Raw genomic sequence first — 24,588 nt, 5'->3', positions numbered from 1 at the left:
TGATATAATATTGGCGTATCAAACCCCCTCTGGGGGTTTGTAAGAAATGGCGATTAGGTGTAAGAAATGCAATAAAAATATAGGGAGGAATGATGAGTATATTAACTGTCGGCAAACATGTGGTGCGAACTATCACATATCATGTGTTAACCTTAGCAAATCTGCATTTTCTTCATTGAAAGAAAGCAGATTAATTAATGAATGGAGTTGTGGTCTATGCAGTACATCCTCTCTTACGGTTGATGATTGTCAAAAAAATGAGTTAACTGCTTCTATTCCAAGTTCTGTAACTAGTGACAGTCTGAATATACTGCCCGATACACTAGCAACTATCTTCAATGACTTTTCCTCTGCTGTTAATAAAAACTTTTTCATACTTAGCCAACAAATTACCGATTTAAAAAATGAAAATACGAAGCTCCGAGAAGAAATCTCCAAACTAACTGCAAAGTTGCATGTTGAAGTCCCTCAGGTTGTCAATGATACCGTAAAGTCTCCTTCCTATTCAGACACTCTTAAAAATACTACTGCAGTTGTAATAAGACCTAAGGACGTTACTCAAACCATAGCAAAAACCAAATCTGATATCATATCCAACATTCAACCTGATAGTGAACCGGGCATTGCAAAAGTTAAATTTATTAAAAATGGTGGTATAGTTCTTAATTGTGAACATCCTAGTGAACTCAAAAAATTATCTCAGTTAAAAGACTTGAGTGATAAGTATGAAATAAGCGACTTAAAGACTCCAAAACCGAAGCTGCGCATTTCTGGCATATCCAGTGATATTGATGAGCAACAGATAATTCCATTTCTTATTAAACAAAATAAACATATCTTCAGTGAATCTTCTCAGTGCAAAATTCTTAAATACTTTCCTATAAAAAATCGTAATAATTATTTTCAAGTCATATTAGAGGTTAACATCTCTACATACAAAAATGCTCTTCTTTATGGTCATTGCCTAATTGGGCTTGATGGTTGTAACATCTATGACGCTATTGATGTAATTAGATGCTTTAATTGTAATGGTCTTAATCATTCGTTAAAGACTTGTAAAAAAAAAATCTCTTGCCCTAGGTGCTCTGGTCCACATAGGGTAAATGATTGTCATGCTACTAATGAACAACTGCGATGTATCAACTGTGTTAGCATTCAAATTAAAGACAATTTAAGTGATGAGGACATTTCCCATGCTTGCTGGGACATTAACAACTGTTTTTTTTATAAACGGACTATTGAGAAAATCAAGTTAGATGTCTTTGGGATATCTAGCTTGTAGCAATTAAACTATTTTCCTAACTTAATTCCTTCCTCATCAGCATCATCTCCAGCAATATCGAACAAGAGTGTAGATAAAGGAAATATATCTCTCTATTATCAAAATGTTCGTGGTCTCAATTCCAAGCTGTTGCGGTTCTCCAATGCTGTAGCTGCCTGTGCCTATGATTTAATCGCACTTTCTGAGACATGGCTGCACAGTGGAGTTAATGACAGTGAAGTCTTTGACCAAAACTATGAAATCATTAGAAGGGACAGAGACTTGTTGCGTACCAACAAACAGACAGGTGGTGGTGTGCTTATTGCGATTAGATTGGGACTCCATTATACTGAAATTAATCTATCTAACACTCCTTTTAATAACCTTCACCTTATTGACATTGTCTGTGTTAAGGTATTGATTGCTTCTTTATCTATCACAATATTTGTCCTATATATTCCTCCTTCGTTGGCATTAGATTACTATCAATTAATCTTTGAAGCGTTTGCAACGTTAGAGCTGTTGGATGACTCCAATATTCTTATAATTGGTGACTTTAATATACCTGAATTTTTTTCATCTCTTAGTAATCCTCATTGTATAAAAAGTTTGGAATTGTGTAATTTTATGAAAATGTTTGAACTGAAACAGTTTAATACCATTTTAAATTGTGATAATCGGCTTCTTGACATCGTCTTATCCAATATGTGCTGTTCAGTATTAACTTCTGATGATCCATTTGTAGATGAAGATCCACGTCATCCTTCTCTCCATGTAGGTGTATTTGTGAATAACATATCATCAAGCAATTTTCTGAAAGCAGCGTCTAATGGAACCAGTTACAATTTTCGTAAGGCCAATTTTCTTAATCTATATGAGGATATTCTAAATACTGATTGGTCTCTCCTTAATAAATCCACTGATATTAACTCTGCCTGTTGCTTATTTTATGATCTAATATATAAACTGTTCGATAAACACATACCTATGTATAAAAAAAGGGAATATACCTACCCTGCATGGTTTTCACCTGAAATTATTCGGCAGGTTCGTTCAAAAAATCAGCTTAGAAGGAGATATTTAAAGTACGGAAATACAGCTGATGCGCTTGCATTCAGGGAATTGAGACGTAGCATTAAGCGAGAAATATCAATAGCTTATAATGCATTTATCAAGAATTCTGAAGACATGATTAACACAGATCCGTCAACTTTTTGGGGTTATATACGACGTAAAAGACGACACACCGGGATACCATCTTGTGTGACTCTTGGTGATACTGTTGTAACAGGAGCAAAAAATATTGCTAATGCGTTTGCACAATTTTATGAATCAACCTATATCCCTAGTTCTAGCTGTAACCTTAACAAAGTTAAATATGACAATACAAATGTGAACATAAATGTGTCTATCATAAGTGAAAATGAAGTGCTTGAAGCTATCAACAGAATTAAATCGAACAATGTTCAGGGTCCTGATGGTATACCAGCATTTATCATAAAAGATTGTGCTCGGGTTTTAATTAAACCGTTATCTGTTCTTTTTAATCTCTGTGTTAACTTAGGAACATTTCCAGATTGTTGGAAGCTTTCCAAAATCATTCCTGTTCATAAAGGCAAAATTCGAACTGCTGTTGAAAACTATCGACCTGTCTCAATTCTTAATAATTTTGCAAAAATCTTTGAATCTTTAATTTATAAACAACTGTATTTTCAAGTAGCCGCTTCAATTACAGAGCGTCAACATGGCTTTATGAGTGGCCGCTCTACAGTTACAAATCTTCTTTGTGTGACACAGTTTATCGCAGACTCTATCGATTGTGGACTACAGACCGATGTAATATATCTTGATTTTTCAAAGGCTTTTGACAAACTAGATCATGGTATATTAATTGATAAACTTTATGCTTTGGGCCTGAATATGCAATTAATTACCTTTTTTGGGTCGTACTTAGGTGACAGAAAACAATATGTCCATTGCTGTGGATATGATTCTGATGTCATTACTGTTTTATCGGGAGTACCACAAGGTTCTGTACTTGGTCCGCTTCTTTTTTTATTGTTCATCAATGATATCTCGAATGAATTAGATGTTGAATTTTCTTTATATGCAGATGACATCAAGATATACAATAGAGTAAGTTCAACTGATGACTGCCTTAAGTTACAACATAATTTGAATAGGATTGTGGTATGGTGCAATTTGAACAGGCTTTTGTTAAATCAAGATAAATGTTGTGTAATGTCATTTTCTTTAAAGCGATATAATATTCACTTTGAATATGTCCTTAATGGGGTAGTCTTAGCCAGGCCTCAGACCGTTTTGGATCTTGGGGTTGTTTTTGATAGTAGGCTCACATTTGCTTATCATATTAACAAAGTTGTGGCAGACTGCATGAAAACTTTGGGTTTCATCATAAGGAACTCTAGAGATTTTCAACACTGTGACACTATCATTCGACTTTTTAATTCATTAATTGGCAGCAAACTTTACTATGCTTGCATTATTTGGTGTCCTCATCATAACATTCATTTAATGCATCTGGAACGTGTCATACGAAGGTTTCTTAAATATTTGTTTTACCGAGAGAATGGTTTTTACCCACCTATTGGTTTTCCTCAATCTGAGCTTTTAAATCGCTTCACTTTCTCCAGTTTTATGGAAACTTGTAAAAAATTCTTTGTGTTGTTCCTAGTTAAAATGATAAATAACAGTGTTGACTGTCCTTTAATGCTAGCCAGATTATCATTTAATGCACGTCCTCGAAGTCTAGTATCTCGCCACTCTGAAATTTTCTACATAGCCTGCCCGAGAACTGATATCGCCAAATTCTCTCCTATGTCCACTATGTGTAGGATCGGTAATAGAACACATAATAAGATTGATCTTTTTTCAACATCACTGCGGGCTCTTAAATTCTTTAATTATTCCCAAATTTAGTAGGCTTTCACATTACTTCGTAAGTTAATTTACTATCTGAATTAACTGATCCTCCATGATTATTGATTGATTACACGTATATTTTGACCTACCTAATCTGAAAATCTGCATTGGGATTTGGAGTAGCTTTAAACTTTTCCTTTTTGGGATTCACAGTAATTTGTAGCTGCTGATTAGTTATTCTACTTCTTATCATTTGCTTTCGGTTATTTGTTGGTCTGTAATTGGGTAAATAACCTGTTGACCGACTATATATATAATAATAATAATAATAATAATAATAATGAATCGGCAGTCGACCATTCGCGTCTGGGGAATCTACTTTAGCACCTTTTTCGATCAAAAGTGGTATAATTTTGTATCCTTTGGGAAGATTTTTACACGCATAATGAATGGGCAGTAGACCATCTTTATCCGGAACATTGACTTCCACACCATTCTTCAGCAGAAATTCTACTGGTTCTAATTCTACAGAACCACAAGCATAATGAATTGGTAGCCGACCACTTCTATCCGGAACGTCCACTTTCGCACTTTTAAGAATTAATAAATTTAGAGTCTTCATTAGGTGATTCTTAGAAGCAAAATGTATTAGCAACTGACCTTGCGAATTTGGAACTTCTAATTTAAACTCTTCTAACTCTAACATAAATGCTAACATTATGTCAGTTTCCACTAGTGAAATCCGTAAATCCGTTACATAGTCCCATTCAAAGTAATCTCTTTCTTCGGAAAACAGTTTGCCCAAAATTTTCCTCGATCGATTATAAAGAGCTACAGCTAAAACACTCCTTGAACTAATATTACTGTATGTGTTTTTTAAAGGGAGAGAATTTTCGATGCACTCAAAAATCATCGAAAAATCAAACCTAACTGCATAGTACAAAACTACTCCTAAATAATCATCAGCAAACTGATTCCCGTCATACAACGGAATCAAAAATGGCAAGAAAAGCAGCAACTTTTGGAAACAGGCACCAGTGGAAGAACCGAATTTAATAAATTTAGGCCCTACGTCACGATAATTTAGATACTTTTCGACTTTTTCCTCTTCATCTTTAATTATCCAATATTCATTAAACTCGGACTGTTTTATAACAGTCTTATTTTTCGCAACCGGGTAATTTTTGCTCCATGCACACGCCACTTCCAAAATATCTCGACCAATGACATCTTTTTGCTTCAAATCTACCTCACTAAGTTCTCCCAAAATCGGAAGATTTTTGTAAATAACACCTAAGAAACCTTTACACTTTCTCGTCAACATCAAGTCTAAAAAAAATCGAATATTGTTATAACGACCGTTCGAAATAAATTTCTTGTCGCGTGCTTTTGAACTTCGATGTTCAAAGAGATAGAGGGCTGCAAAATATTCCCCGTAGGAATTGTGGGCGAATTCGACGTCGTCAGATGTAACCCGGGTTATGAATCCTACATCATCGCCGTTATTTTTAATTTTTTCCAAAAAAATTTTAACCTCTTTGTCGACACGGCGATTTATGTTGAAAAGTTTTTCCACAAATGAGTTGTAAATGTAAGAGCTGGCAGCCAAACGCTTGTAGTAATTCATTTTAGTTTCTTTTTCTTGGAAAAAAATGTTTTCATTTTGTTCATTCGATAGCACGATTTCTTTTTTCTCTTCGTACAAAACCTTAAATTTTTCGTCGACAAAGTGTTCATACAAATCGAGAACAGTGAAAATGTCGTTCAACAAATCCAGATACTTTTCTTTATCTTGTAAAAACAGTTCTGACAACATATAAATTTGTAGAGGAATGCCCAAGATTTCACAGTTCGGGAAAACCATTACATTTTCTCTTATTTTAGTAATAGTTTCAGCTAACTCTTCTTCGGGGACCTGAAGGCGACTCCTGATGTACTCTCGTTGTTCGTCGTCATCGAACTCCTTTATACTTCGTGAAAACATACCTAGTGTCTTTTCTAACAAACTTTTCAGGTTATTTCGAGAAGTTACCCACTGTTTCACGTTTCTTTGCGAAAAAGTTTTCACTAAACTTAAAACCGAAATTTGGGTTGCATCAGACGCTTCATCCAGTCCGTCCCACGCTACTTCTATTCGATTCTGCTCCAGCATTGTCTTAAAAACTATTTGGTGCAATGGGTTTGAGTACTTCTTACAAGTAATTTTCAGCAGATATTTTAAAAACTTGTCCATATCTGATTTATTTTTTCTAAAGTGGTGAGGATGATTCCTTGCGTAGATTAAAATGATCCACTTCGACGAAAAACTGACACTTTTCAAGCTCTTCATTAACGTGCTTTTCCCCATACCAGGATCTGCACAAATAATGTTAATATTTTGCCCCGATTTACTAAAATATTGTCGTTGGTCCATGACTTCCAAGAATTCTGTTTGTCGCCGGAAATTCTCAAGTTTTTCGAAACACTCACAATTCTCACTTCTTAGCCACTCCAAACGATGATCGTCCAAATATTTAAAGTGATGAAATTGAAAATCTAAATTCTTCTTGCACAAAGTATTAAATTTCTCTCGTGATATATCAGTTTCACCAGTAATGTAGATCCTTAGACTATGAATTGTATTTTGAATCGTTTCTATATCATCTATTTTCGTGATTACTACATCTGGTAAATTTTGTTGAAATGACTTAACATTGGTCACAGAGTCAATTAAAGCCACTGCATTCTGGTCAACATTTTTCAAAAAGTTAACATCTATTAAAATTTTCGTTAATCTTCTTTCGATATGACTTGGTGGCAGAACTTCTTGTAAGTTTCCAATCAACAACGGAGCATCCAACATTTCAACTAAATCATCTGTAGAAATCAAATTGTCAACATCGCACATTTCTACTAGAAATTTCAACTCAATTTCTCTTTGACCTTCCAACGAATACGTAAAATTCTTTATGATTTCTTCGTATAATTGTGTGTGTTTTTTTAAATCGGACAAATTTTGAAGTAGAAACGTTTCCCTTTCTACGATTTTGTTGTTAAACGTCTCTTGGTCGTCGAGTATGATGAGATTTCGAGCTTGACATGTTTTTATTGCTTGATAAACTTGTGGGCAACCTTCAACGACCAATGGGCTTTTTCCCAGTAACCACATGAGCCTCGATACTTTCAAAAGATCTGCACTATACAGACTTGCTTTTGTGCTTATATCGTCTTCTATAAGTTCGTACAAGTTATTAATTTTGCTCGTGCTTTCTATATCGTCAAAGTCGTCGACAACGTCTGACCAAATCGATTCGATTCTTTCAAAATTATTTTCATCAATGACAGCTAAATCACATTTAGAAACAGCTTCTCTAAAAATTTTTTCTTTGTCATTGACGGATTTACCCTCAACGAAGGACAGCGGTTTGGTGAACGGCGAAAACACGCAAAGGGCTATCACGTGTTTCATCCATGTTTTATTCAGTTTGAATTTTTCCCCTTCCTTCATACTCCACTGAGTTATGAAATCTACGTACTCACGACAAACACTTTCATTACTACCGAATTGTGTCTCTAGTGTCTCGAATATTTCCTTTTTAAGCTGTCTGACATCTGGTTGATCACTACAGAGACACAAATTTTTGAAAAACAATTCATACTTCTCCAAATTGTCTTCACTTGCTTCGAATGTATAGCAGCTACCTTCCGAATATGAAATCAAATTATTTTGTTCGCATGGTGTCAATTTTCCAAATTTAAACCGATTTAGGTGCTCAGTGTTCAATTTACAATTGGTGAATAGAACCATTTTCACAGATGGTTCCTTTAACTTTTCATGCTTTTTGAAATTTTCGTAGTACTTTTCGATGCTAAATTCACCACTCGGTGAGTTTAGTCTCTCAATGAGTACTACTTTTCTTGTGACGTGTTTCAGCTGGACGGCGTATGTTTCTGTACGATCTTTGAGTATTATTTTGACTACAACGTCGTCGAAAGAACCAAATTCGTCATCATTCGAAGACAAATAAAAATTTTCGACGGTTTTGTCAATTATTAGTTTTAAAACTAAGCTGGCAATGTAGAGGTGTTCGTAGTCTTTGCCTTTGTCAGTGGTGCCACGTCTCTTTATGAACATCTGGAAAAAAATGAAATTATGTTTTTACTAGAATATACCGGGAGTTTTTGAAACAGGGCCGTGTTCAGTTTCAAAACGATAGAAAACTTGATAATTAGGCAACCCACAATAAACCGTAAGGACAAATTGTAGTTATAGTATTATATAATTCAGCAACCACATAATGTAAGCTATTATTCAAGAGGAATGAATAATGCAACTCTAATAACACTACTGAGGAGAATCTGGAGTCCTCTGAGAGGCAATGTCCAAATTCTTGAAAGTAGAAGTCAACGAAAATAGCAAAAAATTCTAAGTTGTATAATTTCAATTTTTAGAGGGTCGGGTGAATTAAAAATCTGCGTTTTTTTTTGTTCAACATTTGAATAAAAAATGAAAAATGTTTGACAAAAAATTTCAAAGAAAATTGACATAAAGTGGCAACATCGCGTCAGCATTTCAAAAGTAAACTGTGGTTGTAAAATCCAAGGAGAGGTCAATTAAAATATGTAAAGTTATATAGGTGTTTTATTTCAAAAACTAAAATGTGTGTTACGCCTTAAAACGCAATGCAGCTTAGTTTTAATTTTAGAGTATAGTCCTCAAATAACCGTACAACTTTGGTCTTTGACTTTTCTTAGCGTCTCACCCTGTATGTATGGATGTGTTTATCCACATTAATTTTCATATGGCAGTAAACCAGTGTTGCCGTATACCGGGTGTCCCAGCGTAGCTGTACCACTCAAATATCTCAACTATTTTTTAACATAAAAAATTGAAATTTGGCATGTTCATTATACATAACATAGTCTATTATAAATGGATAGATGAAATGACATAAATTTTGTTTTTTTTTTTTATACAAAAGCATATAATTTTTCAATACATTAAATAATACTCTTTTTTAATTAAGATATACAGAGTGAGTCAGAAAAAAGGTAAAGACCAAAGTTGTGGGGTTCTTTCAGGACTATGCTCTAAAATTATTTTTAGCTCTCCAGTGTTCTGCTTTTAAGGCGCAAAACACAATTTAGTTTTTCTTTCAATAAAACACCTTTTATATTCTTAGATATTTTGGCTGACCTCTTCTTAGGCTTTACAACCACAGTTTATTTTTCAAATTCTAATGCCACGTTGCCACGTTATTCCATTTTTCTTTACAAAAAAATCGCAGTAGGGTTATTTTTAAAGTCTGTGTTACAATATTTTGTGGAGAGCTAAATAAAGGTACGCACTTTGTTGTGGTATAAATGAAATCACATTGTCGCATACAGAGTGTTTATAAAAATGTTTGATTATTACAATTTGTAAATATCAATATTTCAGTTTTTTCAAATAGAACACCCTGTATTTTATTACCCCATCTGATGTTGTTTTTTGTTATTGATTTTTTTTACTTTTTTAAGAGACACATCGATAAATTAGAAGAATGAGAACAAAAATATGTAAATAAAATATGTTCTTTCTGAAAAAGCTAAAACAACGAAATTGGAAAATTACAGATTTTTTTAAACGTTCTGTATTTTTAAATTGTGATTTAAGTGAGACCACAAGAAAGCGCATACTTTATTTATTCTTCCACAAAATATTGTAGTATAGATTTAAAAAATAACCCTGTTGCAAATTTTTTTGTGAACCCTTCCATTGCTAAAAAAATTCAACAGAATTGGAATATCATGACAACGTCGCAACAGCATTTAACAAGGAAATTGTGGTTATAAAGCCTAGGAAATAATTGCACCTCATATTATAATGACTGGTTGTTTATTTAGCCAATACTCGTAATGCATTGACACTATATCATTTTAAAACTGAACGTACCCCAAAATTACCTATGCTAACAGATAGAAACTACACAAAAACGCTAAATAAAGCATAAAGTCAAACAATTAATTAAATTTTGAAGGTGATCTAGCACTTATAAAAATTTGTGTCTGTTTCACTATCTGCTGGAGGTTTTTATATATCTTGTTTATAGTATTAACTTGTCATTTTTTTGGTGTATTCGAATTGTCATATATTTTACAGAGGTAAGTTTGCAACAAAGTAATCCCCGCCTTCACATAGCTAACATGAGTTTAGATTTCTTGGCCGAAAATAATGTCAAATTTTTGCCTTGGTCGCCACGGTCACCTGATTTAAATCCAATCGAACATGTGTAAATGAAAGACTGCGGCGTTTACCTTGTCCGCAGGTACAGACAGCCTGTGGCACGTTGCCTCAAGATGCAATCGATCATTTTTTTGTAAAGAAATCTTATTAGTTTTTGTGTAAAATTTAATCAATTGTTTGACTATAAGCCTTACTTATGTCTACACGTCATATACCATAAAATAAGTCGGGTTTAAGTCGTGTTTTTGAACAATAAACTAACATTAATTATTTAGGACTTACTGAGGAAGAGTTTTCAGCTGGATCATCCAATTCGTCGATATTTGTGCTTTTCGTAATCTGTAAATTTTATTAGAAATAATTTTATTTAAAAAAATGTCTTAATAACTTACGTTTGTCATCTTGAATTACAACAAAATCAGTCGTTGTATGTAGTATTAAAGGAATGATACAATTTCAATTGTTATTATGGTCGCAGCATATTATTTTTATTTACTTGTGGGCGGAAATCATAACTTGATATCTAAAATATGTATAATTGGTTGCCTGATTTTCTCAATTTTAATTTAAATTTATTAAATTACTTTGGATAACGCTTAATTTTCATATTATTGTTCTTTTTACGGTTGTGTTGTTGTCTAAAACGATCTCCATTCCCTTTCTTTTTGTTCTTTGTCGACGCTCCAATCGGAACATTACAACCCTTCTTTCTATCTTTCCCAACTTAACTATCTCTTTCTCTTAGCTTCTTGCTTTCTTCACACTGTCCCTCTGCAAGTCAAACACCTAGAATAATTGCAGATTTCGCTTATCTAACCTAGGAAGACGGGTACTTTACCAAATGTAAAATGTGTCATTCTGCCACTTTACACCTCACCATTCAATAAACACGTTTGACTGGTGTTAAGTAAAGTCGACCCTATATACGGGACACAAAAGATCGAACCAGGACGGTCAATAATTCCATGGTAACGAATGCGGTAAAATAGAGCAATGGAATAAAGTGTTAAAGGAGGTCACTCGTATTATTTTCACTCCGGTAACCACCCATCAGAGGGATCTACGCATCCAGAGTTTATCACACCATCATAGCGAGGACACACCTTTTTATCTAGATTTGAAGTACTGTAGTTTCCGAGATTTTTTTCTTTTCTAATAAAATTAAAATTTACAAAACAACTTTATTATGAAGTTTACAAAAACCAATCACAAAAAAGGGTACATTTAATTTTTAAATTATTCCATTTTTATATAGACAGTTTGCGCCCCCATACCTTGTCCATGGACACTTCTACTCACACTCATACCACCTAATACTTTTTTCATCCACATGATGCGCATTTATATGTCTGTTTAAGTTAGCTGTTGCCAAGATTTCGTCTGACAAATAATTATGATGACAAATTTAAAAATTTGACAAAAAAACTTCGACGACATACTCAAAATTTGGTAATTTTTTGTCACACAAAGTGCATAAGATAGGGAGGGGACAAGTTTTACCTGGGTATTTCCACCACTATACTTGTTTGTGACTAATTCTGTAATTATTTTGTTCGGTACGATGTTTTAGACTTACGGAATTTCATTTTGCTCTGTCAAAAATTTAGTGATTTCTTTAGCATACTTTTCATTTTTACTTGCGTAATCCACCGGCAGTTGCCCATCACCGTCCCGAACCGTTACTTTCGCACCATTCGTTACAAGGAATTTCACCATATCTAAATTTCCATGTTCACAGGCATAGTGAATGGGTAGTCGACCATCCCCATCTGGAGTATCCACTTTCGCACCTTTTTCTATCAAAAATGGTATAATTCTGCGCCAATCAGGGTTTGAACACGCGTAATGCATGGACAGCCGACCATTTCCATCCGGAGCATCCACTTTGGCTCCATTAGCTACTATTGACTCTACTTCAGTCACATATCCATATTCACAGGCATAATGAATCGGCAGTCGACCATTTGGGTCTGGGGAATCTACTTTAGCACCTTTTTCGATCAGCAATGATATAATGCTCCAGCCGAAGAAAAAGTGTTTACATGCATAATGAATAGCTAGTAGACCATCTTTATCCGGAACATTGACTTCCGCACCATTCTTTAGCAGGAATTCAACTGACTCAAATTCTGTAGACTCACAAGCATAATGAATCACTAGCCGACCATCTGCGTCGGGGGAATCTACTTTAGCACCTTTTTCGATCAAAAATTTTATAATTGTAAAACCGTAGTGAAAATTTTTACATGCATAATGAATGGGCAAGAGACCATCTTTATCCGGAGCATTGATTTCCGCACCAATCTTTAGCAGGAATTCTACTGTCTCTACATCTGCCTCGCCACAAGCATAATGAATCGGTAGCCGACCGCTTCTATCCGGAACATCCAGTTTCACACCATTAAGGATTAATAAACTTAAAGTCTTAATTAGGCGGTACTCAGATGCAAAATGTATCAGCAACTGACCGTCCGAATTTGGAACATCTAATTTAAACTCTTCTAACTCTAACATAAATGCAAATATTCTCTCCGTTTCCATTAACGAAGCCCGTAAAATCCAGACACAGTCCCATTCGAAGTAATCTTTTTCTTCGGAAAATAGTTTGTTCAGAATTTTCTTCGATCGATTATAAAGAGCTACAGCTAAAACACTCCTTGTACTAATATTACTGTATGTGTTTTTTAACGGGAGAGAATTTTCGATGCACTCAAAAATCATTGAAAAATCAAACCTAACTGCATAGTACAAAACTACTCCTAAATAATCATCAGCAAACTGATTCCCGTCATACAACGGAATCAAAAATGGCAAGAAAATCAGCAACTTTTGAAAACAGGCACTAGTGGAAGAACTAAATTTGATAAATTTGGGCCCTACGTCACGATAACTTAGATACTTTTCGACCTTTTCATTTTTAAACATCCAATCTGGGTTAAAATATGAATTTCTTAAAACTGTGTTATTTTTCGCAATCGGGTAATTTTTGGTCCATGCACAAGCCACTTCCAAAATGTCTCGACCAATGACATCTTTTTGCTTTAAATCTGCCTCAGTGAGTTCTCCCAAAATCCCAAAATTTTTGTAAATAACACCTACGAAACCTTTACACTTTCTCGTCAACATCAAGTCTAAAAAAAATCGAATATTGTTATAACGACCGTTCGAAATAAATTTCTTGTCGGTTGCTTTTGAACTTCGATGTTCAAAGAGATAGAGAGCTGCAAAATATTCCCCGTAGGAATTGTGGGCGAATTCGACGTCGTCAGATGTAACCCGGGTTATGAATCCTACATCATCGCCTTCATTTTTAATTTTTTTCAAAAAACTTTTAACCTCTTTGTCGACACGGCGATTTATCTTGAAAAGTTTTTCCACGAATGAGTTGTAAATGTAAGAGCTGGCAGCCAAACGTTTGTAGTAGTTCATTTTAGTTTCTTTTTCTTTTACGAAAAGTTTTTCATTTTGTTCATTCGATAGTACGATTTCTTTTTTCTCTTCATACAAAACCCTAAATTTTTCGTCGACAAAGTGTTCATATAAATCGAGAACAGTGAAAATGTAGTTTAACAAATCTAGATACTTTTCTTTGTCTTGTAAAAATAATTCTGTCAACATATAAATTTGTAGAGGAATGCCCAAGATTTCATAATTCGGAAAAGCCATTACATTGTCTCTTATTTTAGTAATAGTTTGAGATAACTCTTCCTCGGGGAGCTGTAGGCGACTGCTAATATACTCTCGTTGCTCGTCGTCGTCAAACTCCTTTATACTTCGTGAAAACGTAGCGAGTATGTTTTCTAACACACTTTTCAAGTTATTTCGAGAAGTTACCCACTGTTTCACGTTTCTTTCCGAAAAAGTTTTCACTAAACTTAAAACCGACATTTGAGTGGCATCAGACGCTTCATCCAGTCCATCCCATGCTACTTCTATTCGATCCTGCTCCAGCATTGTCTTAAAAACTATTTGGTGCAATGGATTTGAGTACTTCTTACAAGTGATTTTCAGCACGTATATCAAAAACTTGTCCATGTCTGATTTGTTTTTTCTAAAGTGGTGAGCATGATTCCTTGTGTAGATTAAAATGATCCACTTCGACGAAAAACTGACACTTTTCAAGCTCTTCATTAACGTGCTTTTGCCCATACCAGGATCTGCACAAATAATGTTAATATTTTGCCTCGATTCACTGAAATATTGTCGTTCGTCTATGAATTCCATGTATTCGGTTTGTCGCTGGAAATTCTCAAGTTTTTCAAAAGATTCACAATTCTCACTTCTTAGCCACTCCAAACGATGTTCGTCCAAATATTTAAAGTGATGAAATTGAAAATCTGAATTCTCTTTGCACAAAGTATTAAATTTCTCCTGTGATATATCAGTTTCACTAGTAATGTAAATCTTCACACTATGAATTGTGTCTTGAATCTTGTCTACATCATTTATTATGGTGACTACTACATCTGACAAATTTTGTTGAAATAAGTTACCATTTGTCACAGAGTCAATTAAAGCAACTGCATTCGGGTCAGTATTTTTCAAAAAGTCAACATCTATCAAAATTTTCGTTAATCTTCTTTCGATATGACTTGGTGGCAGAACTTCTTGTAAGTTTCCAATCAACAATGGAGCATCCAACATTTCAACTAAATCATCTGTGGAAATCAAATTGTCAACATCGCACATTTCTACTAGAAATTTCAACTCAATTTCTCTTTGACCTTCCAAAGAATACGTAAAATTCTTTATGATTTCTTCGTACAATTGTGTGTGTTTTTTTAAATCGGACAAATTTTGAAGTAGAAACCTTTCCCTTTCTACGATTTTGTCGTTAAACGTCTCTTGGTCGTCGAGTATGATGAGATTTCGAGCTTGACATGTTTTTATTGCTTGATAAACTTGTGGGCAACCTTCAACGACCAATGGGCTTTTTCCCAGTAACCACATGAGCCTCGATACTTTCACAAGATCTGCACTATATAGACTTGCTTTTGTGCTTATATCGTCTTCTATAAGTTCGTACAAGTTATTAATTTTGCTCGTGCTTTCTACATCGTCTAAGTCGTCGACAACGTCTGACCAAATCGATTCGATTCTTTCAAAATTATGTTCATCAATGACAGCTAAATCACATTTAGAAACAGCTTCTCTGAAAATTTTTTCTTTGTCATTGACAGATTTACCCTCAACGAAGGACAGTGGTTTAGTGAACGGAGAAAACACGCAAAGGGCTATCACGTGTTTCATCCATGTCTTATTCAGTTTGAATTTTTCACCTTCTTTCATACTCCACTGAGTTATGAAATCTACGTACTCACGACAAACACTTTCATTACTACCGAATTGTGTCTCTAGTGTCTCAAATATTTCCTTTTTAAGCTGTCTGACATCTGGTTGATCACTACAGAGACACAAATTTTTGAAAAACAATTCATACTTCTCCAAATTGTCTTCACTTGCTTCGAATGTATAGCAGCTACCTTCCGAATATGAAATCAAATTATTTTGTTCGCATGGTGTCAATTTTCCAAATTTAAACCGATTTAGGTGCTCAGTGTTCAATTTACAATTGGTGAATAGAACCATTTTCACAGATGGTTCCTTTAACTTTTCATGCTTTTTGAAATTTTCGTAGTACTTTTCGATGCTAAATTCACCACTCGGTGAGTTTAGTCTCTCAATGAGTACTACTTTTCTGGTGACGTGTTTCAGCTGGACGGCGTATGTTTCCGTTGGATCTTTGAGTATTATTTTGACTACAACGTCGTCGAAAGAACCAAATTCGTCATCATTCGAAGACAAATAAAAATTTTCGACGGTTTCGTCAATTATTAGTTTTAAAACTAAGCTGGCAATGTAGAGGTGTTCGTAGTCTTTGCCTTTGTCAGTGGTGCCACGTCTCTTTATGAACATCTGTAAAAAAAAAACGTTAAATAAATAAATTTTTAAATAAATAAATTTTATTGACTAACAGAACAAAGTTCCAAAATAGACAATAGTTTAAAAAAAAAAACAAAATATGAAATAAGATGTCCTTAAAACTACAAACGTCTTAAATAATTGTTAAACATATGTTGCGAGCAACTGAAGATGTCTATATCTACTAAGTTATTAACCGCCAATCCTATTCTATTTACTACAGAAGTGTTGTAACCGAGATTTGTTCTTTTAAACGAACATAAGATTGTGTCCTGGTTCCTAGTATGTACCAAAGGTACTCTAAAATTAAATAAGGATAAGAATTCGGCACTATCAATTTGATTATTGAACAGTTTATATGCAAACTTAAGCTCAAATTTTAACTTACGCTGTGTAAGAGTCTCTAGTTCTGTTATAGCAAGTCTTTGATTATAATTGTAATTTGATTTATTGAGACCCATTTTAAACATTAAATAATTACAGAACTTTCTTTGTACCCTTTCGAGGCGAGTTTCGTGAATTGCATATGAAGGAAACCATATAAGAATGCCATATTCTAAAATTGGTCTAACCATGGTAATAAAGAGCTTACGAATTGCTATGATGCTATGGAAATCTGCAGTCATTCTTCTTATGAAACCACTAACTCGAAAAGCCTTATCGATTACAAAATCTATATGCTTAACAAAACTTAAAGTCGAATTAAAAATGATCCCCAAGTCCCTAATTTCGCTAACAGCCTCCAGGATTTGGTTGTCAATGCTATATGAAAATTTTATAGTGGATTTTTTCCTGGAGAATGTTATTTGTTTACACTTTTTGTTATTTAATTGCATGCTATTTTCACTACACCAGTTGGTTATTTTTATAAGAGTATATTGCATAGCTCGACAATCTGCAAGGTCGCTAACTTTAATGAATATTTTAAGATCGTCCGCAAAGAATAAAAATCTAACAAAATTAAGTGATAGTGCCAGGTCATTTATAAATATTAAAAATAAAATAGGACCGATGTGACTGCCTTGTGGGACTCCCGAGGGAATAGAAATAGCATCTGATAAAAAGCCTTTCACTGAGATTTTTTGGGTACGATTTAATAGGTAAGAAGCTAACCAGCGGTGAAGAGAACCTCGTATGCCATAAATCTTTAATTTCTTTAAAAGAAGGGCATGGTTGACTCTGTCGAAAGCTTTACAGAAATCTAGATATACAGCGTCGACTTGAGCTGCCTCCTCTAAAGCATCAACGATATATTCATTGTAGATGGCGAGATTTGTTACTGTGCTTTTTCCTGGCAGAAATCCATGCTGATGAGGTGTCAAAACCTTTGCAAAAGATCTAGTTAATGTATCACTGATGATTGCTTCGAGACCCTTGCATAAAGCTGCTATAATCGAAATAGGACGATAGTTTGTAACATCTTTTTTGTCACCTGATTTGTACAAAGGTATGACATAAGATTGTTTCCAGATGTCTGGGCATGTACCAGATGTCAAAGACTTACTATATAAAATCCAGATTGGCCAGGCAAGACTGGAAGCACACTGCGTTAAGAAGAATGAAGGAATACCATCTGGTCCAGGATTAAAACTAGATTTAAGGGACAGTAATTTATTTTTTACTTCATCGATGCTGATATCTATGTCGTGTAAATCGATATAGTTGTTGACGCTTGAAAGGCCTAGTGTCATATTAGGGTCGATAACATCCTGATTAAAAACAGACTTGAAAAAATTGGCAAACATATTGGCAATGTCTTTAGGTTTTGAAGAGCAGGTGTCACCAAAATTCATACATTTGGGAAAATAAGATTTGGAGTTTTGACTTTTGGAGTTGATAAAACTGTAGAAGATCTTCGTATTATGATTTAAATTGGTTTGTATGTACGTTAAGTATTTTTTGTAATCATTTTTGATAGCCGTTTTAGAAAGGCTACGAAGATGTCTATAAGAATTGTAATGACTTTCATTTGAAGTTTTTCTATAGAGGGCTAAAGTTTTACGTTTTTTGTTAATAAGTTTGATGGTGTCAGGCTTGTACCATGCTGGAAAATGACAATTATGTAGTCTAGATTTAGGAATACATATATCGATAGCAGAAAATATAATAGAATAAAAAGAGTCAGTTGCTGAGTTTATATCGTTATAATCTAGTAGGAAATTCCAATTAAGTGAAGAAAAGTAGTCGTTTAATTCGCTATAGTTGGCATTTTTAAAATTATAACGCCAACTTGCCAATGGAGCAATAGAGGGTGTAGAATATGGAAGATTAATAAGCGTCAAAAGCGGCGGATGGTGGGAATCGATTGGAACTAAACCTTGAGATAACTTTTTTACAAAGGTATTTGGTATTGAACTAAGTATTAAATCGAGGATAACGTCGTTGTTATTAGCTACGCGATTGTATTGAATTAAATCTAGTGAAGAGAAGCTGTCACAAATAATTTTATCTTTATCACTAGTTCCTGTTATAAGGTTTTCTATAGTAGATGAATAAACAAGGTTTGGTAAGTTATAGTCTCCTATATAAATTATGTTTTAACTAGAATATACCGAGAGTTTTTGAAACAGGGCCATGTTCAGTTTCAAAACGATAGAAAACTTGTTAATTAGGCAACCCACAATTAAACTGAAAGGACAAATTTTAGTTATAGTATTATATAATTCAGCGACCACATAATGTAAGCTACTATTCAAGAGGAATGAATAATGCAACTCTAATAACACTACTGAGGAAAATCTGGAGTCCTCTGAGAGGCAATGTCCAAATCCTTGAAAGTAAAAGTCAACGAAAGTAGCAAAAAATTCTAAGTTGTATAATTTCAATTTTTAGACTGTCGGGTGAATTAAAATTCTTCGGTTTTTTGTTCAACATTTCAATAAAAAGTGAAAAATGTTTGCCAAAAAATTTCAAAGAAAATTGACATTACATGGCAACGTCGCATCAGAACTTCAATAGTAGACTGTGGTTTGAGAGGTCAATTAAAATATGTAAACTTGTACAAGTGTTGTATTTCAAAAAGTAAGTTGTATGTTACGCCTTAATACACAAGTGTTGCTTAGTTTTTAATTTTAGAGTGTAGTCCTCAAAGAACCGTACAACTTTGGTCTTTGACTTTCTTAGCGTCCTATTCTGTATGTACAGATGTGTTTAGCCACATTAATTTTCATATGTCAGGTGAACCAGATTTGCCGTATGTAGGGTGTACCTGTTCCACTAAAATATCTCAATTATTTTAAAAAATAAATATTATTTCAATATACATAACATAGTCTATTAACTGGATAGATGAAATGACATTAATTTTGTTTTTTTTTACACAAAAGAATATAATTTTTCAATACATTAAATAATATTACTCTTTTTTAATTAAGATATACAGAGTGAGTCAGAAAAAAGGTAAAGGCCAAAGTTGTGCGGTTCTTTCAGGACTATGCTCTAAAATTATTTTTAGCTCTACAGAGTGTTCTGTTTTTAAGGCGCAACACATACTTTAGTTTTTTTTTCAATAAAACACCCTCTATATTTTTAGATATTTGGACTGACCTCTTCTTAGGCTATACAACCACAGTTCTTTGAAATTTTAATGCCACGTTGCCACATTATTCCAATTTTCTTCACAAAAAAAAATCGCAGTTTGGTTATTTTTAAAGTCTGTGTTATAATATTTTATGGAGAGATAAATAAATGCATGCACTTTGTTATGGTATACACGGAATGACATTGCCGCATACAAGGTGTTTATAAAAATATTTGATTATTACAATTTCTAAATATCAATGTTTTAGTTTTTTTTTCAACTAGAACACCTTGTATTTTATTACTGCATCTGATTTTGTTTTTTATTATTGTTTTTTTTTTTTTATTTTTTTAAGAGACACATCGATATATTAGAATAATAAGAACAAAAATAAATAAATAAATAAAATATGTTCTTTCTGAAAAAACTGAAACAACGAAATTGGAAAATTACAGAGTTTTAGGATTTTTTTAAACATTCTGTATTTTTAAATTGTGATTTAAGTGAGACCACAAGAAAGCGCATACTTTATTTATTATTCCACAAAATATTGTAGCATAGATTTAAAAAATAACCTTGTTGCGAATTTTTTTGTGAACCCTTCCATTGCTAAAAAAATTCAACAGAATTGGAAAATCATGACAACGTCGCAACAGCATTTAACAAGGAAATTATGGTTATACAGCGTAGGAAATAATTGCATCTCACTTTATAATGACTGGTTGCTTATTTAGCCAATACTCATAATGCATTGACACTATCATTTTAAAACTGAACGTACCCCAAAATTACCTATACTAATACATAGAAACCATACAAGAACAATAAATAAAGCATAAAGTCAAACAATTAATTAAATTTTGAAGGTGATCTAGCACTTATAAAAATTTGTGTCTGTTTCACTATCTGCTGGAGGTTTTTATATATCTTGTTTATAGTATTAACTTGTCCTTTTTTTGGTGTATTCGAATTGTCATATATTCTACAGAGGTAATTTTGCAACAAGGTAATGCTCGTCGTCATATCGCTAACATGAGTTTAGACTTCTTGGCCGAAAATAATGTCAATTTTTTGCCTTGGCCGCCACGGTCACCTGACTTAAATCCAATCGAACATGGGTGGCTAAAATACTGCGTCATTTACCTTACCCTCCCAATAACGTTAGATGAATTACGTCCACAGGTGCAGACAGCCTGGGACACGTTGCCTCAAGATGCATTCGATCGATTTTTTGTAAAGAAATATTATTAGTTTTTGTGAAAAATGTAATCAAATGCAGTGGCGTAACAATCAAACTGCGGGCCTGTGCTCTACAACACTGTAATGAACAGCGAAATAAAAATATTTAAAAATACGAGTATAATGAGTAAAGAATGAGTAGATTGTAATTAGCGCTAACGTTTTATTAAAATCATTCTACCTGAAACATTGAATTAAAAAAATAAAATACAATAATTACCTGGAGACATATAATTAAAATATATACAATATTAGAAACTAGCCGACCCGGCAAACGTTGTTTTGGCATTTCTAGTGAATATTTTGGTACATAGTTAAATAAAAAATTAAATTAAAATAAATACATAAAAATTTATCGTACGACAATGATTATATTCAATGGCCATCTTGCAACCCTATTGCGCATCTGTGGATGAAAGCAAAGATACTCATATCGTTATTAAAAAATGGGGGTTGGTGGTAGAAGGGTTAAAATTTAGGGTTATATGTATTTTTTGATGCCAAATCTTAAAAAAATAAAAATAAAAAATGTTGTTTAAAAAATAAAAAAAGTTTGGTGGGTCACCCTTATCACTTAGGGGTTTAAAAAATAGTTTATTAGACCTACCGAATATACACAAAAAATTTAATAAAAATCGGTCAAGGCGTTTCGGAGGAGATTGGTTACAAACACTGTGACACCAGAATTTTATATTAAAGTATTTTAGAAAAAAATTCATTACCATAAAAAAGGTTATACTGAGTCGACCTTAAAAGATTGACGTATGCTGTCGCGGACTTTTTTTTAGAACTTTTAGAAGGGAACAATTCCATCATACATGATTTTTATGTAACTTTAACCGTTTAATAAGCAGCGTAAGCAACGGAAGCTGTCAAAGGACGAATAATTTTCCCGTTTTTCCGATATTTTTCATTGCTGCTCCGCTTCTATTAATCATAGGGTGATGTTATATAGTCTATAACCTTCCTCGATAAACGGACTTTCCAACACAAAAAGATTTTTTGAATTCAAACCAGTAGTTTCTGAGATTGGCGCGTTCAACCAAACAAACTCTTCAACTTTATAATATAAGTAAGTATAGAAGTATAGAAGTATGGATAAAATCCCCATTTTTTTTTTAATCTCAAAATTGTTTTCTTCTTGCTTTTCAATGGGCACAAGTTGATACAAAATTTGACACATCTAAGCTTCTGGCAATTTGATTTCCATTTGAGAGATTCAATGAAGGTAATCTGCATTGGCTCACTGTTTCTTAAAAAATTTTTAGTCATTTTTAATTTCGAAAAAGATCTTTCCGCTGAAACCACCGAAAGAGGTATTGTAAGAAAAGTGAAACATGCTGTGATAATTTCAGTGACACTAGTACAGGTAGGTCATTCTGTAATAATTTCCCAGTCCAGTTTTTTTTCTACTTAAAAAATTAGTTGTAACATACGTCAGATATATTTTATTATTCCAAAAAAGCACCACAAGTACAAAATTAAAATAGTTTTGAAAATACGAAAATTTTCATAAAACACAACTGAAACTGATTTTTTTTTCACGTTTTATTACAGCATGAAGTTTCACTGTAGAACTGAGGACAAAATTTAAATATTTTGTTGTCTTGCATCATAAATTAGTCATACTTTTGTCGGATAAAGATTGGTAATTTACTACATGGGGTGTTAAATTTGCTACAATGGGATTGCGACACTGCGACAGGTTTATTACAAACAGATGCTGCTGCATTTTCGACCGCCTGTGCCGGTCGCTAAAACCCGCCCTTTGCAGCAAAAAATTCGTAAATAGCAATCGACCATCGATCCTGGGATTACCGCACATTTTCGAATTTTTTATTTCAGGATGTAATTTGGGCAATAATATAAAAAAAATCTAATAAAAAAATGTTCGTGTGACTGAGCCGGGCCCCTTGAAGCAGCGGCCCGTGTTCCGCCGAACACGTGGAACACCGGTAGTTACGCCACTGATCAAATGCTTGACTTTATGCCTTACTTACATCTACACGTCATATACTATAAAATATGTTGGGTTTAAGTTGTGTTTTTGAACAATAAACTAACATTAATTATTTATGACTTACTGAGGGAGAGTTTTCAGATGGATCATCCACTTCGTCGACATTTGTGCTTTTCGTGGTCTGTAAGTTTTATTACAAATAATTTTATTTAAAAAAATGTATTAATAACTTACGTTTGTCATCTTGAATTACAACAAAATCAGTCGTTATATATGGTATTAAAGGAATGATGCAATTTCAATGGTTGTTATGGTTGTACCATGCTATTTTTATTTACCTTGGGGTGGAGATAATAATTTCATATGTAAAATGTGTATAATTGGTTGCCTGATTTTATCATTTTTAATTAAAATTTATTAAATTACTTTATACAACGCTTAATTATCTGATTTTTCTTCTTTTTGTCTTTTCTATCTTCTTCCTTTTAGGAAGACGGGTACTTTACCAAATGTAAAATGTGTTATTCTGCCACTTTACACCTCACCATTCAATAAACACGTTTGACTGGTGTTAAGTAAAGTCGACCCTATATACGGGACACAAAAGATCGAACCAGGACGGTCAATAGTTCCATGGTAACGAATGCGGTAAAACAGAGCAATGGAATAAAGTGTTAAAGGAGGTCGCTCGCATTACTTTCACTCCGGTAACCACCCATCAGAGGGATCTACGCATCCAGAGTTTATCATACCAACATAGCGAGGACACACCTTTTTATCTAGATTTGAAGTACTGTGGTTTCGGAAATTTTTTTCTTTTATAATAAAATTAAAATTTACAAAACAACTTTATTATCAAGTTTACAAAAACCAATCACAAAAAAGGGTACATTTGATTTTTAAATTATTTCATTTTTATATAGACAGTTTGCGCCCCCATACCTTGTCCATGGACACTTCTACTCACACTCATACCACCTAATCCTTTTTTCATCCACATGATGCGCATTTATATGTCTGTTTAAGTTAGCTGTTGCCAAGATTTCGTCTGACAAATAATTATGATGATAAATTTAAAAATTTGACAAAAAAACTTCGACGACATACTCAAAATTTGGTAATTTTTTGTCACACAAAGTGCATAAGATAGGGAGAGGACAAGTTTTACCTGGGTATTTCCACCACTATACTTGTTTGTGACTAATTCTGTAATTATTTTGTTCGGTACGATGTTTTAGACTTACGGAATTTCATTTTGCTCTGTCAAAAATTTAGTGATTTCTTTAGCAAAGTTTTCATTTTTACTTGCGTAATCCACCGGCAGTTGCCCATCAGCGTCCCGAACCGTCACTTTCGCACCATTCGTTACAAGGAATTTCACCAGATCTAAATTTCCATGCTCACAGGCATAGTGAATGGGTAGTCGACCATCCCCATCTGGGGCATCCACTTTCGCACCTATTTCTATCAAAAATGGTATAATTCTGTACCAATCAGCGTAATTTAAACACGCGTAATGCATGGACAGCCGACCATTTCCATCCGGAGCATCCACTTTGGCTCCATTAGCTACTACTGACTCTACTTCAGTCACAAAT

At 33.7% G+C, this 24,588-nt stretch overlaps 3 protein-coding genes across 3 annotated transcripts; 1 reads left to right on the top strand and 2 right to left on the bottom strand.

The window, feature by feature from the left end:
* Positions 1 to 46: 46 nt before the first annotated feature.
* Positions 47 to 3,492, top strand: LOC135137920 (uncharacterized). The gene is made up of 8 exons (XM_064067699.1): positions 47 to 842; positions 1,323 to 1,675; positions 2,007 to 2,035; positions 2,380 to 2,574; positions 2,617 to 2,768; positions 2,838 to 3,143; positions 3,216 to 3,397; positions 3,445 to 3,492. Exons 1-8 carry the CDS (start codon positions 47 to 49, stop codon positions 3,490 to 3,492), a joined length of 2,061 nt encoding a protein of 686 aa, XP_063923769.1.
* A 1,026-nt stretch (positions 3,493 to 4,518) lies between these two features.
* Positions 4,519 to 11,095, bottom strand: LOC135137919 (uncharacterized). The gene is made up of 5 exons (XM_064067698.1): positions 10,934 to 11,095; positions 10,742 to 10,872; positions 10,632 to 10,688; positions 4,805 to 8,258; positions 4,519 to 4,734 (listed from the first exon to the last, which is right to left on the bottom strand). Exons 2-5 carry the CDS (start codon positions 10,748 to 10,750, stop codon positions 4,670 to 4,672), a joined length of 3,585 nt encoding a protein of 1,194 aa, XP_063923768.1. The 5' UTR covers positions 10,751 to 10,872; positions 10,934 to 11,095; the 3' UTR covers positions 4,519 to 4,669.
* Positions 11,096 to 11,921: 826 nt separating this feature from the next.
* On the bottom strand, positions 11,922 to 23,342 carry LOC135137917 (uncharacterized). The gene is made up of 3 exons (XM_064067697.1): positions 23,225 to 23,342; positions 23,115 to 23,171; positions 11,922 to 16,265 (listed from the first exon to the last, which is right to left on the bottom strand). Exons 1-3 carry the CDS (start codon positions 23,231 to 23,233, stop codon positions 11,922 to 11,924), a joined length of 4,410 nt encoding a protein of 1,469 aa, XP_063923767.1. The 5' UTR covers positions 23,234 to 23,342.
* Positions 23,343 to 24,588: the final 1,246 nt, after the last annotated feature.

Source organism: Zophobas morio, unplaced genomic scaffold (genome assembly GCF_036711695.1).
Source record: "Zophobas morio isolate AGI-343-1 ecotype UQ-CSIRO unplaced genomic scaffold, CSIRO_AGI_Zmor_V1 ptg000030l, whole genome shotgun sequence".
NCBI lineage: Eukaryota > Metazoa > Arthropoda > Insecta > Coleoptera > Tenebrionidae > Zophobas > Zophobas morio.
Note: the sequence above shows the minus strand (reverse complement) of the source record. Positions and strands in the feature narration are given on the sequence as shown.